The sequence below is a fragment of the Trichomycterus rosablanca genome, chromosome 4 (genome assembly GCF_030014385.1).
Source record: "Trichomycterus rosablanca isolate fTriRos1 chromosome 4, fTriRos1.hap1, whole genome shotgun sequence".
In the NCBI taxonomy this organism is placed as follows: domain Eukaryota; kingdom Metazoa; phylum Chordata; class Actinopteri; order Siluriformes; family Trichomycteridae; genus Trichomycterus; species Trichomycterus rosablanca.
This window is the reverse complement of record NC_085991.1, coordinates 37,939,000-37,954,621: the sequence shown is the minus strand read 5'-3', so window position 1 is coordinate 37,954,621 and position 15,622 is coordinate 37,939,000. Positions and strand designations below refer to the sequence as shown.

The following is a 15,622-nucleotide window of genomic DNA, read 5'->3' as shown; positions in this document are numbered from 1 at the left end:
AAGCAGTTAATAAAGAGTTCAGTATGTCTTTTATTTTAAAAAAAAGTGTGGAAACATTTTGAAGAACCCATATATACACCGATCAGCCATAACATTAAAACCACCCCCTTGTTTCTACACTCACTGTCCTTTTTATCAGCTCCACTTACCATATAGAAACACTTTGTAGTTCTACAGTTACTGACTGTAGTCCATCTGTTTCTCTGAATGCTTTGTTTAGCCCCCTTTCATGCTGTTTTTCAATAGTCAGGACTCTCCCAGGACCACTACAGATTAGGTATTACTTGGGTGGTGGATCATTCAGAGCACTTTAGTGACACTGACATGGTGGTGGTGTGTTAGTGTGTGTTGCGCTGGTATGAGTGGATAAGACAGCAACGCTGCTGGAGTTTTTAAACACATCAATGTCACTGCTGGACTGAGAATAGTCCACCAACCAAAAACATCCAGGCAACAGCGCTCCGTGGGCAACGTCCTGTGACCACTGATGAAGGTCTAGAAGATGACCAACTCAAACAGCAACAATAGATGAGGGATCGTCTCTGACTCTGACATCTACAAGGTGGACCAACTAGGTAGGAGTGTCTAATAGAGTGGACAGTGAGTGGACACGGTATTTAAAAACTCCAGCAGCGCTGCTGTATCTGATCCACTCACAGCACCAGCACAACACACACTAACACACCACCACCATGTCAGTGTCACGGCAGTGCTGAGAATGATCCACCATCTAAATAATACCTGCTCTGTGGTGGTCCTGTGGGGGTCCTGACCATTAAAGAACAGGGTGAAAGCAGGTTAAAAAGGTATGTAGAGAAACAGATGGACTACAGTCAATAATTGTAGAACTACAAAGTGCTTCTATATGGTAAGTGGAGCTGATAAAATGGACAGTGAGTGTAGAAACAAGGAGGTGGTTTTAATGTTGGCTGATCGGTGTATTTCTGACTGGGAAACACACAATTTTCAATAAAAAAAGTATTGCCATGCCCATTTTTTATGGGATGGTCTTAATGTTTTGTCTTATCAGTGTGTACTTCCTATTATAGTATACAGACACCAAAGCTCAAACCAAAGAACGTTGTGTATAAGTCATAAAAGTCAACACCCTCAGCACAGGTCACTTTCAGGGGCTGTATAACTGCATGTCATGATACTACCCAGTTCTTACACAATGTCTGGCTGTAGATTTGTTTTCCTGATCGCTGGTGACCACTGCAGGTGCTGTGATGTGTGCCAGAATGATCTCACCGACCAATGGTGCCTTAATAAAGCTGGCTGTCCCACACAAAATAGACCAGCAGCATCCCTCTCGCTCCAGGCCACCACTGGCTAACATTAATATCACTTGTGTTGTGTAAATGTCTCCATTGTTTGGTCAGACAAAACCTATCAACAGCATCGCTTGACCGTGCTGGGGTCAAGGCAGTTCAGTACCTAACCCCACTGGCCAGTAAAAACATCAGAGAAAGGGTGACAGGAGAACGTGTGGTGAGGTTGTGAGATATTTGGACAAAAGAAAATCTCTAGAACTTTCCAGAAAGGTTTAAAGTTGGAATGTGCTGTTGATCAAATTACCTTATACACATATGACCGAAAATATGTAGACAGCTGACGATGAGCTTTTTAAATATACTATTTCACTTGTTTTTGTCCATTAAGTCAAAATAGCATTTTTGAGGTCTGGCACTGATGTTGCACTATAAGCTCTGGCTCATAATCAACATTCCAATTCATCTCAAAATTGTTCAGTGGGCTAAAGGTTAGGGCTTTGTGCAGATCAAACTTTCAAACCAGGGGAACAGTTTTTCTGGTTGGCAAGATTTGCCATTGATCTGCTAGCAATGAGTGTCTGCCTTGTTTTGTTTTTGCTCGCTTTATTTTGACCACACAAAGTAATCACATTACTGGTGAATGGTTTTCATCAGATGCCTTCCATGCCATTATGAATCCCCCGATGGGCTTAAGCTGACAGCAGACATTGTGGCTTGAAACATCCATTAGCTTCCTTCAAACATAGATCTGTGTAAATATCTAAAAAATAAATAAATACATTAATTCTGAAAGCTTTTCATTGCTTCTTTTTACTGCTCAGGGGTCCATGTTTTGTGCTTCTTAGACCAAATTTTCTTTATACCAAGTTCACACTACATGACTTTCCATGTCGTCAGGTAGCTGTACAGTTCACACTACACAACTGGATCTCTTGCAATCGGGAGTCTTTTAAGTCGTTGTGTATTTCACACTACACGACTGATCGGCGATAGTGGATTACACACTCCACGATCTATCACCATGAGGAATCACAGGCGAGTATATCTGGTCTCCCAAACTACGTTTTGTCTTGAAAACCCACACGAGAAGTAATGAGGGGTTTAACTATACCACGTCCAAAAATGCACGTCAACAATAAGCGAGCGATCAATGTTGCTTGTACGCTGTGTAAAAGCAATTCGAAAAAAAATTAATGAATCAGAGTGGATTGAGCTACGCGACCAGCAGGGGTTGTTTGTTCTATAGTGAGTTGGCGGTTAATAAATATTTTTTGCAATGCAGCGTGGGTATTATGGTTTGGCGTGGATGATATCACAAATACTGTAAAGCTTGTGTGTGTGCTGATGTATTCTGATAGAAACTATATTATGCCCCTGTCCCATGTGTTTACACTCCTCCCACGAGTTCCCCCCAACCCTGTATTTGGCGTTCTCATTGGCTGTAGTTTGTGTAGTGAGAACTAGGCATTACCTAGACTTTGTTGCTAAAGGGTTCTGAACACCAGCCATGGCATCAATTTTTGCTTCATTTTTGACTTCTATAGAGTCGAGTTTTATTCTATGGTGATTTTTCAACATTTACACTTTCTTTACATTTACATTTCTGGCATTTAGCAGACACTCTTATCCAGAGCGACTTACAGAAGTGCTTCGACAGTAAACATTTCCTACTCCAGTTTAAGTAGACAACAGTCCAAGAACACAAATCTGCTGAAACCCTGTTAAAACAGGAAATAAGAATTTATTGGTTTTTAATCGTTTTTTTAAAACCTTGAGAGACTCGGATGTTCGGACAGACAGAGGAAGTTTGTTCCACCACTTGGGTGCAAGTACAGAAAAAAGCCTTGATGCGTGTCTTCCTTGAGTTCTGGGTGGATGATCAAGGAGCAAGACTAGTGGCTTTAATGCCAAGTTCACACTACACTTTTACGATATTCAGATAGCTTTACAGTTCACACTACACAACTGGATCTCTTGCAGTCAGGAGTCTTTTGAGTCACATAGCAAGCGAGAGCTGAGTTTTGATCGCCGAGTTGCTGCCGAGCTGCCACATCTAGCGGCGACCAGTGGGCGAGCGAAAATCAGGGCAAAAATCGTGTAGTGTGAACTAGGCATAAGGTAGTTTGGAACTGGTCCATTTTTGGCTTGTAGGCGAGCATCAGTGTTTTAAACTGAATGCGCGCAGGTACAGGAAGCCAGTGACGACAACGCAGCAGTGGGGTGACGTGGCAGCGTTTAGGTTGGTTAAAACTCAGGCGAGGAGCTGCATTTGGGATGTGTTGTAAGGGTTTAATAGTGGACATGGGAGCTCCTGCCAGGAGGGAGTCACAGTAGTCCAACCGAGAGATTACAAATGACAGGACAAGAATTTGAGTGGCTTCCGTGGAGAGAAATGGACGAATCTTCCTGATGTAGAGAAGGAACCGGCACGATCTTGTCATGTTGGCTACATTGAGAGAGAAGGACCGCTGGTTATCCAGGACAACACCAAGGTTTCGTGCCTTGTCAGATGGTTTGATCTGAAAGTCACTTTACTGATACATACACTGCATGGATCCACTATTCCACCCATTGTTTGAAAGTCTCTTAGTTGCCTCATGCTGGTTTCCAAATTTACATATGATGTGCTAATTGTCAGCGCTGTTATGCTGCATTCACATGACACCCAGTTGTGCCATTGTTTCCTATAGAGTGAGGCGGAGCCGCTTTCCTTGCTGATGCATCACCTTAGGTGTCTCACAGCACGCAGATTAAAAGCTTTAATGCACGGTTTTTACAGCTTGCAACTGAGCTCAAAGTTCAGTTCTTAGTTTGCCCCTGACCCTTTCATATCACCGCCAGTAAGCAAATTGTTTAGATGATGTAGTCAAATGTGAAGCACAGACATGACGGAGAGAAACTGATTCTTACTGTTCCACAAATCCCTGAGCCGTTGTATTCCTTTTTAAATTAAATAAATAGCATTGTGGAGAAAACAGCATGACGGCTAATGAGCTTTGAAATAAATAGCAATCCCATGATTCCTAATCCTGTAATCGCTTGTTCTGTCTTTGTAGCTCTTTAATAAGATTTAATGTGCCCTTTGATTGAAGCAATAAAGTTTCATTAACCCACTTCCTTTTTTTTATCTATTCGCATCTCTAAGGACGACATTGTCAGAGCTTTTTTGTTTTCAACTAAAATAAGTTATTTAAAAATCTGCACATACACTAGCACACCAGAGCTGGGATTTCGAATACATCGTGTCGAATCTCAGCTCTGCCATCCGGCTGGGCTGGACGGCTAAATGAACAATGATTGGCTGTTGTTCATCCAGGAAGGGGGCCAGATAGGGACCTCATAACTGGTGCAATTACAACCTCTGCTGGCTGATTGATGGCGTCTGCACAGAGTAGAGAAATAATGCAATCAGGGTGTGGCTCTCGGTGCACAAGGCTGATTCGCATACGAACTCGCCTCGTGCAGGTGAAAAGATGCAGTCGGCTACTGCTCACGTGTCGGAGGGTTCGTGTGTCTGTTCGCTCTCCACAATTGGGGCGGAGGTCCGCACCAGTAGAGAGGAAGCATAATGCAAGTGGGTAAAAATTGGACGCGCTAATGCATTTAAAAAAAAACTGCACGTTGTGTTGTTTGTTTGCTGTGTTTGACGTAAACGCAGAGGTAAGCGGCAATATGCACACAGCCTCACGCTGAATGAAGCACAAAATGCTTTATTCGAAAGCCGCCTTATAACTGATGCAAGTGGGGCGGCTCGGTGGGTAGCATTGTCGCCTCACAGCAAGAAGGTCCTGGGTTTGATTCCCAGGTGTAGTGGTTCAGGTCCTTTCTGTATGGAGTTTGCATGTTCTCCCCATGTGTGTGTGGGTTTCCTCTTGAGAGCTCCAATATACACTATATTGCCAAAAGTATCCACTCACCCATCCAAATCATTGAATTCAGGCGTTCCAATCACTTCCATGGCCACAGGTGTATAAAACCAAGCACCTAGACTGCTTCTACAAACATTTGTGAAAGAATCAGAATCAGAATCAGATTTATTGGCCAGGTATGTGGATACACACAAGGAATTTGTTTCCGGCTGATGGTATCTCTCTAGTAATGGTACGATACAGTGTACAAGCAACGTATACATTAAACATTAAACACAAAATCACAAAATTATCCAAACTATAAGATTATATACACACAATATACAGATATGTAAAACAGAAGATGTGTTCTCTGGAGTGATGAATCACACTTCTCTGTCTGGCAATCCAATGGACGAGACTGGGTTTGGTGGTTGCCAGGAGAACGGTACTTTTCTGACTGCATTGTTCCAAGTGTAAAGTTTGGTGGAGGGGGGATTATGTTGTGGGGTTGTTTTTCAGGAGTTGGGCATACCAAAAGATTTTGGACAATTTCATGCTCCCAACTTTGTGGGAACAGTTTGGGGATGGCTCCTTCCTGTTCCAACATGACTGCGCACCAGTGCACAAAGCAAGGTCCATAAAGACATGGATGAGCGAGTTTGGTGTGAAAGAACTTGACTGGCCTGCACAGAGTCCTGACCTCGACCCGATAGAACACCTTTTGGATGAATTAGAGCGGGGACTGCGAGCCAGGTCTTCTCGTCCAACATCAGTGTCTGACCTCACAATTACGCTTCTCTAAGTATGGTCAAAAATTCCCATAAACACACTCCTAAACCTTGTGGAAAGCCTTCCCAGAAGAGTTAAAGCTGTTATTGCTGCAAAGGGCGAGCCGACATCCAATTACACCCTATGGATTAAGAATGGGATGTCACTCAAGTTCATATGCGTGTGAAGGCAGACGAGCGAATACTTTTGGCAATATAGTGTACCTACCTGACATGCAGTCAGATATATTGGAGATACTAAATTGTCCGTGACTGTGTTTGACATTGAAGACATGAACTGATGAACCAGTAATTACTGTTCCTGTCATGAATGTAACCAAAGTGTAAAACATGACGTTAAAATCCTAATAAATAAATACATCTAATGCAAGAAGTGGTGTTGGAGATTTGATCACTTTAAAGTCATGCTTTATTATGTAGAGTTTTCCTTGTTTATAGCTTTTAGCTTTTTATAAGACTAACCATTTCTTCTTTTTCTTTTCTTTCTTTTTGATCCAGAGTGAACTGGAGCTTTGATGCCTTTGAATGGAAGAGCCAGCGAGCACCCTGCAGGATCGACTTCAGGGACCTCCAGTTTTTACATCTTTGTCCTCTCTTTGGATTTAGCCTTCTTAATCGAGCATTATTATTATTATTATTTGGGTCACTAGTGTATGAATTTGATGCTTTAATTATTTTTTTGTGATTTTAATTTGAATTTTTTTTTAATTGTGCGGAAAAACGGAGGTCCGCTTACTGGTATGTAGAGATTCCAATAAATCCTCTAGTCAGCCATCTCATCCAGGCAGGTACTCAGTGTTTACAAGCGTTACTGATTCAATCACATTCATTTGCATCTTGGTTTCAGATACATTTTCTACTAGGTTTTATTTTGCTGGGCAGAAACACTGAATGTACAGGTCTTCAGGGTTCATCTGTAAGTTTAGGCGTTCGCTTTCTGTTTGCACGTTTAGAACTTTTCAGTTTGCACATGTTGCGCTCGGAGCTTGTGTGTTTGCACGGAAATGAATCCATCGGTTGTATTTCGATCATTTCTGTGCCCGTCACTCGTTACTTAGCTACGCTGACCCGGTGCAGGGCCCCAGGTGGGACGTGCTGTGCATTCTTCACATGTGACAGAGACCGACTGTACTATCTGAGTCCTCCACTCCCAGCTTGTCTCTTCTCTACCAAATATGCCGGATGAACAGAGGGGGAGGAGCGAGCGAAAGAAAAGAGGAAGTGTCTATTCTGGGACTAAACAAAATGCCAGATGAGAGCTTCTCCAGTCTGTAAGCACTAACAGGGCCAGCAAAGGGTCGTACATACATAGCATTACTGTAATCGACACGACTGCACACATCTCCTGGAGGTGCCTTACAGAAAGTACCACCTCAGAAAGAAGTCTTACACACTAATTCTGCTGTTAACACGGAATACTAAAAGTAGCACAGAAAACTAGCCTGGATATCACTTTACACCTGTTTTTTTCATGCGTGTTGAGTATCGGGATTATGTCAGCATAAGGATACACCATATGAACATGCAGTCGGCATGCATTAACTAATATAAAAACAATAGTAATAATTACAAACTTATTAATTATCTGCAGCTGCTTTTTATCATTCAAATTGAAGGCACATGTTTAATTAAAGTCAGTGTTGTTTTACAGCATAAAGCAATCAACATGTATTTTGGCATTAATTAGACTTTTTTTTTTCTATTTTAGATGCATTTTCTCCCTTTTTTTCCGATTTGGTTTAATTTGTCTTTTGCTGCTGTGGTTCCTTTATTGCGTTTAAGGAGGGTATATTTGCTGCTCACATGCCCTCTGACGCATGCACATTCCTAGCTTACCCCTTCTTTGCACCCGTGCTTCTGCACAGGCACCTCTATCCGCTAACTAGGGATCTTGCACAGCGTTTGAAGACCCCACCTACTTAGTCCGGTCATTTCCACACCCAGCAGACATGGTGGCCAATTTGTGTCTGCTGCAGGCACTGCCAGGCAGATGGCGCCCAGCTGACCGGGGTGCTCAGAATCTCGGGGCTGGTATGCTAGCGGAATATCTGGCTGTACCTTGAGGCACGAGGCTCTCTGTCATTCCACTGACTGTTTTATCGGTAAATCAAGCTCCCATTTAAAAATAAATATAGCAAACTGTAGTAAATCTGATGTGACACATTTAACCAGTTTAAAATTGATTGATTGTTTAATCCAATTCAAAATGTGGCACAGGACGCATTTTAACTTTATTTTTTCAGTATAAATGGTCAGTAATATGAACTTTGCAACTAATTATCTTTAAAATGATTTCAGTATATTCATACATGCAGTCACAATATTATACAATGCATCAGAATAGACGTTTTCATATTTTCTGCATCTCAAGCTAAAAAAAGTCTAAATATTTAGATGAAAACAAGTTACTTTTGAAGGTATTTAAATAATTCCTGCAATGTGCAGTGATAGCTCAGCAGTTAAGGTACTGGACTAGTAATCGGAAGGTTGCTGGTTCAAGCCCCATGCCTGCCAACTTGCCACTGCTGGGTTCTTAAGCAAGGCTCTTAACCCTCAATAGTTTTGATTGCATTAATCACAACTGTAAGTTGCTTTGGATAAAAAATGCAGTGGTAGCTCTGTGGTTAAGGTACTGGACTAGTAATCGGAAGGTCACTGGGTCACTGGTGAGAAACTCTGCCAACTTGCCACTGCTGGGTTTCTAAGCAAGGCTCTTAACCCTCAGTTGCTTTGATTGCATTAATCAGAACTGTAAGTTGCTTTGGAATAAAATGTGCTTTGGTAACTCTGTGGTTAAGGTACTGGACTAGTAATCGGAAGGTCACTGGTTCAAGCCCCACATCTACCAACTTGCCACTGCTGGGTTCTTAAGCAAGGCTCTTAACCCTCAGTTGTTTTGATTGCATTAATCACAACTGTAAGTCGCTTTGGATAAAAAGTGCAGTGATAACTCTGTGGTTTAGGTACTGGACTAGTAATCGAAAGGTCACTGGTTCACTGGTCAGAAAATCTGCCAACTTGCCAGTGCTGGGTTCCTAAGCAAGGCTCTTAACCCTCAGTTAATTTGATTGCATTAATCAGAACTGTAAGTCACTTTGGATAACAAGTACAGTGGTAGTTCTGTGGTTAAGGTACTGGACTAGTAATCGGAAGGTCACTGGTTCAAGCCCCATGTCTGCCAACTTGCCAGTGCTGGGTTCTTAAGCAAGGCCCTTAACCCTCAGTGACTTTAATTGCATAAATCACAATTTTAAGTCACTTTGGATAAGAAGTTGTGGTAGCTCTGTGGTTAAGGTACTGAACTAGTAATCGGAAGGTCACTGGTTTACTGGTCAGAAAATCTGCCAACTTGCCAGTGCTGGGTTCTTAAGCAAGGCTCTTAACCCTCAAATGCTTTGATTACATTAATCACAACTGTAAGTCGCACTGCCGGTTCAAGCCCTGCCACCACCAAGTTGCCACTGTTGGGTCCCTGAGCAAGGCCCTTAACCCTCAATTGCTCGTCTTGTTCCACTCATTGTGTAAGTTGCTTTGGATAAAAGTAAAAAAAATTTAAATGGTTCATTCCCCACCACCAAGCTGCCCAGGCCCTTAACCCTCAGTTGCCTGCATTGTATTCAGTGACAATTGTAAGTCACTTTGGATTAAAATGCTTGTTAATTGCAACAAATGTAACAGACAGGGATCAGAACGTATACAAAAAAAGTTCTTAGTCACCAGACTATCTCTAACAAGCCAAAGATGGCAAGTCGGCAGATGTGGGGCTTGAGCCAGTGATCTTCCAATTACTAGTCCAGTACCTTAACTGCTGAGCTACCACTCTGCCATTACAGAAATAACCACCAACAAGCTGCCCAGTTGGGCCCCTGAGCAAGGACCTTAACCCTCGTTTGCCTGCATGGTATTAAGTCACAATTTTAAGTCGCTTTGGATTAAAGCGCCTGCTAACTGCAGCAGATGTAATAGACAGGGATCAAAACACATTAAAACGAATACAAAAAATACTGTTCTTAGTCTCCAGACTATCTCTAACAAGCAAAAGATCTAAAAATTTGTAAGGGATTGTGCCTCAAAGGTGGGCTGGAATTACATCTTAACAGGACCAGAGTCATGTACAAGCTAAATCTAACCTTGCCCAAGGCAAAGCAGGCGGTGTTCCAGACCATATCTACCAGAACATACTATACTAAATCTGTTTGTCTGGTCAAGAGCATCACTAATAGTACACTTTCACACTGTGTAGCATATGTGGTGCATTGTGGGCTACAGTCAGGAAATTGCTTGCTTGTGCTATGTAAACAGTGTCTGCCTGTCAAAACCATAGACACTTGCATGTTCTAAATAATGTGAATTTGGTCTCTGCAGATCGCTCATGCATCAGTGCAGGTTGAGTCATTTAATGCTGAAGGAGGCTAAAGGTGGCTGCAGTCATTGAAGTAACAGTTGAGTTTGCATTAACACAACACTGTCAGATCAGGTGTGGTTGAGAAATGAATTTTACAATCATATGCAATGTAGATAAGATTGGTTAAAACATCATTTAGGACAACTTTTAATAGTATGGTCACCTTAACTAACATTTTCCAGGTGGAGAACTTAATAATGTTTAAAGACATGTTCCAGCCAGGCGTTCACCTAATTGGCCGTGTTCAAGCTAGAAAAGGTCGAATGGGGCAGGCATTTTTGCGCAAGTTGGGGGGAGGGGGTCATGAGGAGCTTAGCATGACTCTCCGTACGTGACATGGCTCTGTGTGGGAACCCAACACTGGCAGGTGATTGGAAGCAGCTGCAGATTTGACACGTGTCCTAGAATGGGTGTGATGATCCGGCTTTTTTTAGCTATTTATTAAGAATTTCAAAAACAAATTACATCACTTTTCTACAAAATCACCTTCCGATGCATTTTTCCCAGTGTTGAACCGAATGTTTTTGGTTGAGCGCATAGCCACTGATGCACCGCTGCTTTCACATCATCATCACATGAAAATCTTCTTCCCCTTAAAGCTTTTTTGAGCGATCCAAAAAGGTGGAAATCAGATGGAGCTAAATCCGGACTAAAAGCTTTCTCTCAGTCTCTCAGACACGACCAATTACTACTCCTCCTGCCCTCACCGTTTCCAACCAAAATACAGAAGTGCAGAAACTTTTTGAAGATCCCTTGTACAATCAGTAGGTAATTGCAATTATAGAACTGCATAATATCAATTAAATGAACTCTTATTTAACTGTGTAAGCAAATTAGGGTAATCACCCCCAGTGTCACATCAAACACACAACTTTTATTTTTGTACTCTTTCCATGGCTTGAAGTGTTGTTTGATGGAAGGAGCCGATTTGATCATAGCTGTTCAACACATGGCAAACCAACAATCACTTTGGCTAGCTAGAGATTCCTTTAACTGCAGCTGTAAATATACATGGTTAAATAAACCAGGATAATCCAGACACGACGCACCAAACAACCAGGTGTAAACGGCTCAGAGTTCTGATCAGAAAGCAAAGCTATCATATGTACACTTGTTCCAAACTCATCCAAATCAGCACATACTTAAATACATGGGTGGTCGTTACTGCAATGGAGTTACTTAACTAAAATGATTTTTCTTCATCCCAGCCAGCAAAATGTTAGGTTTGTTTTGTTTTATTTTATTTTGTTTTTAACAGTATTGTACATACATGATGTGCCATGCTTTAAGTAGATGCCCAGTGGGCATTGTGGTACAGAATGAAGTCTTAATCTTTGCCTTACTATTGTAATTAATTGTAGTCTGTGTCAACATTTTTACGATAATGCAGAAAGCGCATAAGTGAGAGAATGAGCTACATGGTACTTTATAGTGACCCATTTTTGAATTCGTTAGGTACGATATTGTTAAAGGTCCCTTATTTCAGTACGTTTGCTATAACCAAACCAAATGTGATACATTTCACTTGATGCTTGTTATAAAAGATGAAAAAATAATAGAGCTATTTTCATGGTATGTTGTTATACAATTGTTGGTACCGATAGTTAAAATGTGAATGTACATTTAAACGTTGTTTAAGATTTCATTTCAGTCCCTTCTGGTTAAGGGAGCTCTTTCCCTTCACCCTTTTTATATTAGAATCTTGTCTTAAAAAGCACAGATCAGCTTCAGATTGTCGTTTAAAACCGGGGCACGTTTAAGCCAGTTCTGAATTTTTGTTAAGGTACAAGATGTCATAATAAAAGCATTGTGACATCATTTCTGTTTTTCGGTACAATACTAAATTAATCTGTATTAAAGAAACATTGGCTACTAAAGAGGAACGTCTTATTAGATGATCATTATGAGAATGATAGTTTTTACACTATCATTTTTTTTTTTATAGTTTTATGTCAGTAAAATGACACATTTACAGCATTAAATGTCTGTGTTTTTTTATTTAGTCCAGATCCAATCCAGTTATAGGTCAGTGTGTGTCCTAGTACAGATGCTTTGTATTAAATTGACACCAACAGAACTACTTTGGCATAACAAATTTAAAAGCTCCCTAGCCAACCCCCACGTCACCTCACCCCACTCTTCCAAAAAAAGAAAAAATCAAAACAGCAGAAAATCTGGCAAAACAGCCATTTGTTCTTGTGCTTGCTTAGTTCAATATTTTTGCTTTAAAATGTGTTGCAGTTTAATGATTTTTACCAGGTTTTATGAAATTGCGTTCTATATAGCAAGCATTTAAATGAGCAATGACACAATTTCTATTAAAAGCACATCGGCGTGACATTATTATGCAAGTTTGTTTTCTTTTTAAGTTGTTTTAATAGCTGATTTGATCTCAAAAATTAGTTTGAATTGTGTTTATTAATCATTTTCTGAATCTGTTTGAGCGAGTTCATGGTATTACTCAAGTGTAAATGCATTTTTGCAGTTTAGTTTTGTTACAGTTGTATTTAATTTGCTGCTGTGTATAAAATGAATGTTGAACAATGCAATCTTAAGGATAAAGATGATAAAGCTCGGTTTGGTTATGATTTGTGTGTAAGTGCACATTGTGTTCAGTTAATTTTTGTCATATGGACTGAAAGGGAAAAAACAGAAGAGGGGGTCAAAAACCTTTAACAAGCGTTTGTGAATGCGCTCATTGTACATACTGTTGTTTTTCATGTTATTTTTTCTTCTGGTTGGAAAAATGAGTGATAGCAGACACATTTTGGAGCATTGCATAGTGTTTATATTTATCAGATTTTTTTGCTTTCAATAGAGCTATTGCAATAAAAATGTGGTAATGTAACTTGGTCGGCTCTGCAGATTTTTGTTTTTGGTTCCTGTTCTGTGTGTGTGTGTGTGTGCGTGTGTGTGCGTGTGTGTGTGTGTGCGTGTGTGTGTGTGCATGTGGTGGGGGTGTTTAATGAAGACCAAATGTTCCCATATTCTTATTATAGGAATATGTCAAAATTTTAACTTTTTAAACATGCTTGGAAAAACCTTAAGCCAAAATATTTCTTCATGGGTGTTAAGGTTAATATTAGTGTAAGGTACACGCTCGCTCACACTCTTTAACTAGAGGTAAAAATACCTCGTATTTACAACAGCAGCATCAATAAAACAATACATTTCAGGGTGTGTGTGTAAGGGGGGTTGAGCTAAGACAAACCACAAAATACTAGACTCTATTCAGTCTGGACTTTTATATTTTTCTGCAATCAAATTTTAACCGATTGCACCCAGGGGGTTGTAAACATTGGAAAACAAGAACTGCCTGACAATGCTGATTGGATTTCATTATAGTGTTAAGTAACCTCAACCAACATCACTGACTGTACCTTTATGATTTAATTCTTTGATTTATAGGTACTGTTTAGTTTTTCTATTAAGTGTTTGGCTTTAAGCCTACAGTATATACAATTCCCTTAAGAGGTACCTAGAGTTCTGCATTAATGATTCATAAAATATGGTTTTATGTTCATTTAAGTCATTCAGAAACACATTCAATATTCATTTTAATATAAGACAGACACCATGATTAAAGACAAAATGCAGCCTTTAAATGATTTAAAAGATTTATTTAAAATCTATATCACCCATGTGGAAAAGTAATTGCCCGCATAACTAATAACTGGTTCTGACACGCTTGGCAGTAAACGTTTGCAATGACATCACTGTGGAGGAATTTTGACCCACTCCTGCAGGATTGTTTTGTTTAAATTCGGCTACATTGGAGGGGTTTTAAGCATGAACTGCTTGCTGGTGAACCTGCTTGTGTGCTTTGTATAATTGTCCTGCTGCGGAACCTAACTGCACTTGAATTTTAGGTCACAGACTGACAGGCGGACATTGTCCCTCAGGATTTTCTGATAAAGAGCAGAATTTATGGTTTTAATTGATCAGGTTTTACAGAAGCAAAGCAGCCCCAGACCATGTTTGACTGCTGGTATGACATTCATATGGTGGAATGCATTGTTAGCTTTATGCAGGGTGTAATGGGACTCATGTCTTCCAAAAAGTTTCACCTTCACATTTTACATTTTATAACATAGCATTTCATGTTTACCTGGGTTAACTTTGTCTAATATTAAAATTACTCTGATGATCTGAAACATTTCTGACAAGTCTGATAATTATATTTAGAAAGATAAGAAATTGGGAAGGGGGCAAATACTTTTTCACAGCACAGTAGCATATGGCTAGTGATCAGGCTTGAGTATAAACAGCCCTTTTGTGTTAAGATCTGAATTCTGACTGGGTCATTCCAAAGCAAGTAGAATCTTTTTGTGTATTTTTGGGGATCATTGTTGCATCATTTAGCTTCTATTAAGCTTCAGCTGATGGATCCTTATAAAATATCCTGTACGAATTTCCAGAACAGTATTGAATTGATTGTTTCTTTAGTAATTCCAGTTATCCAGGCCCTGAGAGAGCAAATCAGCCTTAAACACTAATGCTTCCTCCACCATAATTTAAATGTTTTTGGTCTTTTTTCATCTTTTCTCTCATCCATCTACAGAACTTTGTTCCAGATGCATTGTGAAACATCCGGGTGGTCTTTGACAAACTTAGGACATGCCGCTTTTTTGAGAGTAGTGTTTTTTATGTTTTGTTGTTCTATTAATGCCTTTTTGTTCAATGTTTGTTTATCTGTTTTTTTATGTATTTTTTCTATAGTGGAAAAAACAATGTTCTAGATGTTTCTGAGGGGATTTTGATTCTTTTTTATTTATATGTTTTTTTGTTTTTTTAATGTATTTTTTCAATAGTGGGATAGGGGATTTTGATTCTTTTTTATTGGCTCTTGGTGTGGTCTTTGCAGGATGTTCAGGAAGGGTAGCAGCAGTGCAAAATGATCTCTTGGGCGGCATGGTGGCCTGGTGGGTTGCACTGGTGCCTTACAGCAAGAAGATTAATTCTCACATAGAGTGACCCAGGTCCTTTATGTGTGGAATTTTATTGTTCTCTCTGTGTCTGTGTGGATTTTCTTTGGAAGCTCTGGTTTCCACCCACAGACCAAAGACATTTGTGAATGTGTAAGTGTGTAAATTGTGTGAATGATTGTGTTTGAGATTGAACTGATGAATCATTTGTAACCTGTAACTACTTGTCCTGTCATAAATGAAAGTGTATAACATGACGGTAAAATTCTAATAAACTAACTCATGCATTGAATTTTATTCTTTAACCCTTTGATGCACAAGCTAAGCAAACCCCTTCTAATGCACAACATGGGTTGAAAATGACCCATATTCATCCATT

The 15,622-nt window shown here is 40.1% G+C and overlaps 1 protein-coding gene across 1 annotated transcript in view; it reads left to right on the top strand.

The window, feature by feature from the left end:
* Nucleotides 1–6,689, top strand: part of LOC134312368 (insulin receptor substrate 2-B) — a 32,696-nt gene extending 26,007 nt beyond the window's left edge. The window contains exon 2 of the mRNA XM_062994256.1: nucleotides 6,412–6,689. Within this exon, the coding sequence (XP_062850326.1) occupies nucleotides 6,412–6,416 (5 nt within the window). The 3' untranslated portion in view covers nucleotides 6,417–6,689. The remainder of the gene's footprint in view (nucleotides 1–6,411) is intronic.
* The last annotated feature ends 8,933 nt before the right edge of the window (nucleotides 6,690–15,622 follow it).